The sequence below is a fragment of the Limulus polyphemus genome, unplaced genomic scaffold, assembly GCF_000517525.1.
Source record: "Limulus polyphemus unplaced genomic scaffold, Limulus_polyphemus-2.1.2 Scaffold1701, whole genome shotgun sequence".
NCBI lineage: Eukaryota > Metazoa > Arthropoda > Merostomata > Xiphosura > Limulidae > Limulus > Limulus polyphemus.
Window position 1 is genome coordinate 73,041 of NW_013667311.1, and position 3,959 is coordinate 76,999.

Here is a 3,959-nt window from a genome sequence, read left to right on the forward strand (position 1 = left end):
CCAAGTGATACCAGTTTTTAGTTTTATGCCACAATAATGTAATGTTTCTTTAACAGCTTTTACAAATCATACAACAATAACATAATAAACAAATATTTTTGTGATATTATCTTGGACTGAATATAATAAACGAATCTTATTGTGATATTCTCTTGGACTGAATATAATATACAAACCTTTTAGTGATATTATCATGGACTGAATCTAATAAATCTTTTTGTGATATCTTGGACTGAATATAATATACAAATTTTTTAGTGATATTATCTTGGATTGAATATAATATACAAATCTTTTAGGGATATTATCTTGGACTGAATATAATATAATATACAAATCTTTTAGTGGTATTATCTTGGACTGTTTATAATAAACAAACATTTTAGTGATATTCTCCTGGACTGAACATAATAAACAAACCTTTAATATTGAACTTAATGAAGTCTTCGCAACCACTTTGGTTTGGCTTAACAGGAGCTTCATCACTGGTTCCAAGTGACACCAGTTTTTAGTTCTATGCCCAAATAATGTAATGTTTCTTTAACAGCTTCTAAAAATCATACAACTGCAAGGGAGATGTAACTGGTCTTACCACTATGAACATAGCGAACTCATGCAATGTAAGCTTCTTACGACCTGTTATAAAGTATATGTTGTTTCATCCAGATGTAATCCTATAGATGTAACAACATGGAATTTTGTTTTTAGATCTTCACATAAGTATATGAAGGAGTGAATATCCTTTGTGTATTCTCTTCAACATCATGGAGAACAAACAGTTTTATCAACACTGGATTGTGTGGACAATTGTATTTGAACTTTGCTGTTCCAAGAATGTTCAATGTTGTGCATCATCTACGTTTTAGGCCTGGCACAGATGCATTACAGAGCTTGAACACTAAGTCCTTTGAATCTCCACCCTATATTTGAAGTGATCAACTAAATTTGGTGTATTCTGCAAAGCTAAATGCTGTTAATATTGTAAAAATTATTTGAGTAGTGTATCTAAGAGGCTAAAATGGAAACACAGTTTGATACAATTAAGTTGTTTTTGAAAATGTAAGTCTGTGTTGTTGTTTTTTTCAATTGATATAATTAAACTGTGGTTTTATCTAAGAATAATTTATGTTAATTTTCTTAGGAGTATCGTGGCAATAGCAGGAGAAGATTATGCCGTGATAGCATCAGATACCAGATTGAGTGCCGGGTTTTCCATCTACACCCGGGAACAGTCAAAGCTTTATAAGCTGTAAGTATCATAACACCAAAGTGTGACAAGAGTTACTTTGAGATCGTACTTTGTTCTCAGTTATCCAATATTGATGAGCCAAAATTCAGAATATTAAAAGTATTTTATGTACACCTATTTAGCTTAGAATGTTTAATAGTATCTGAAGTTGAAACAGTTTATAATTAACCCAAATTACATTAATCATTTTGAGAAATCGTAGACTATTAATGTAAACACATCATGAAAGTTCTCTTTTTTTTCTGTTGTTTTTAACTTTAAAGCTAAATAAGGTTTCGAATTTAGTGCAGAGTTTTATAGAGATTGGAACAAAGTGATCATAGCTTAGCTTGGTGAGATTTTATTAGAAGAAATGGCATTTCTAAACAACTTTGCTTAAATTATGGTCCTTGGTTATAATTTTAGTATGGGAAAAAAATTATTTTTATTGTACACCAGTGAACGTAAACACAGTCAAGCTGTTTGCATTTTGTTTTGTGAATCAAAACAAGGATAAAATTGACTATTTTATAAATAAAAACTTTAGAGAAAAGTTTTAAAAGAATGTAGTATGGTGTAAAAGTCGGTAATTAACATTTATAACAAAAGTATTTTTGAGTGTTTCTTAAAAAAACATCCCAATTAAATCTTTGAAATTTCAAAGCTACAAATTCATACAAATATCACATATAAAAAAAATTAGATATTCTAATATGATATCTTACCTCCTCTCACAAAAATCTTTCATAACTTGTACTGCCCTCTATTGGCATAAATTTTTGCTCACCACTAACCTTGCTACTCTCACTTATTACTGCATACTAATATACAAATGATCGTGCAGCAACCCTCCACCAATAAAAGTGTGGCACGACTCCTATCATAACTAGCACCCTCTATAATCATGCACATGTCAAACTGACACACCTAGAATTCATAAAGATAATATAGTGTACGTAACTTCTGTAATATCTAAAATTGACTATGCACGTTAATCACTTGCCAAATTCAGGCATTTAGGTAGATATTTGTCCAATGTTGTATTAATTTTTTTTTTGCCACAGATATTTTTACAGTGAATTGGCAGATTGTCTTTTAAATAACTGAGATTTATCACTGACATTTTATCAATTTCATTTAAACAGGTCTCAGAAAACTGTTCTTGGATGTGCAGGTTGTTGGTGTGACATCCTAACTTTTACAAGATTTCTGGAAGCACGATTGAAGGTAAATTTCTGAAGTTATCGTACATTACTTGATGAAACAAAACATATTGTATATTTGTAGTTTATCACTATATCTACATATTTAAAAACAGCATATTAAATAACACCATTTTTAATTGTACTGAATATTAGTCAAATAGATATCTATAGTGTAATGAAACATAAAATGTTTGCATTGGTTTTATTTTTATATCTAAAAATCTTACATTTTGTAGTTTATTTTATTTTTCAGAGGTCAGAGTAAATTTAGTTAAGTAAAGTTAGTTTAGTGTAGCCGTGTACTTAAAAAAACATTCAGCACATTTTCTACCTTTGATGATTATAATGATATCACGGTAGCTTTTCCATTTTTTAATCCTAATGTGAACAAAGCTGATCTATAAATCACTGTAATAATTGATACCCTTTAAAAAACAATGTAAAAAAAGTATTTCAACTGAGGATTTGTATGTGTAGGATGACCAGTTGACATTGTGAACCCTGGTACTGAGTGAGAGGTCTTAGCAACAGCATTTTTTAATCCTAATGTGAACAAAGCTGATCTATAAATCACTGTAATAATTGATACCCTTTAAAAAACAATGTAAAAAAAAGTATTTCAACTGAGGATTTGTGTGTGTAGGATGACCAGTTGACATTGTTAACCCTGGTACTGAGTGAGAGGTCTTAGCAACAGCATGCGGTCAAGATGCTATTATATTTTTCTTACTGGAAACAATTTGAGATCTAGCAAAGAAAAATTTGTTCAAAATTATTATCAATCTTCATCTGATGTAATATCACACAAATCACTGATTGTTTTAATCCTATTTTTTGTTGCTCTATTAATGTTCTTTGAAGCTAAAGGGTTTTTAATGGTCTTAACAAAGAATTAAGTCATAAACACTATTATTATCAGTCATTTTGTATGAAATTTGATTTTTAACGTGTGATAGCTTTCTGCACTATATTATTAACGATTGTTACTATATAATGAATTGGTACCTTATCCATTTTGCTTAAATAACAATCACTATTTTTTCAAAGTAATAAAGTCAGCAAGTATCTAAAGAGTGTACACTTATTGAAGCTTATGTACACTTGTACTTCAATATCAGAATAAAACTAAACTGTATAGATTTGATTCCTATATATTTCTCTATTGGGCAGAACTTGAGTGTAAATTGTTGTTTACATTTAATTATTCTGACATTATAGTTTTGTAAAGTAAAGTAGGTTTAAGGTCTGATGTTTTGTAATCGATGATTATATCTATCATTTTGTAAAGTAAAGCAGGTTTAAGGTCTGAGGTTGCGTAATTGGTGATTATATCTACCATTTTGTAAAGTAAAGCAGGTTTAAGATCTGATGTTATGTAATCGGTGATTATATCTTCACCATTTTGTAAAGTAAAGCAGGTTTAAGGTCTGATGTTGTGTAATCGGTGATTATATCTACCATTTTGTAAAGTAAAGCAGGTTTAAGGTCTGATGTTGTGTAATCGGTGATTATATCTTCACCATTTT

The 3,959-nt window shown here is 29.7% G+C and overlaps 1 protein-coding gene across 1 annotated transcript in view; it reads left to right on the top strand.

Moving 5' to 3' along the window:
- Nucleotides 1-1,073: 1,073 nt before the first annotated feature.
- LOC106464612 (proteasome subunit beta type-1-like) overlaps nt 1,074-3,959 on the top strand; it is a gene marked incomplete at its 5' end in the record, with an annotated part of 8,163 nt that continues 5,277 nt past the window's right edge. Inside the window, 2 exons of the mRNA XM_022392339.1 lie at nt 1,074-1,249; nt 2,374-2,455. Of these exons, the coding sequence (XP_022248047.1) occupies nt 1,074-1,249; nt 2,374-2,455 (258 nt within the window). The remainder of the gene's footprint in view (nt 1,250-2,373; nt 2,456-3,959) is intronic.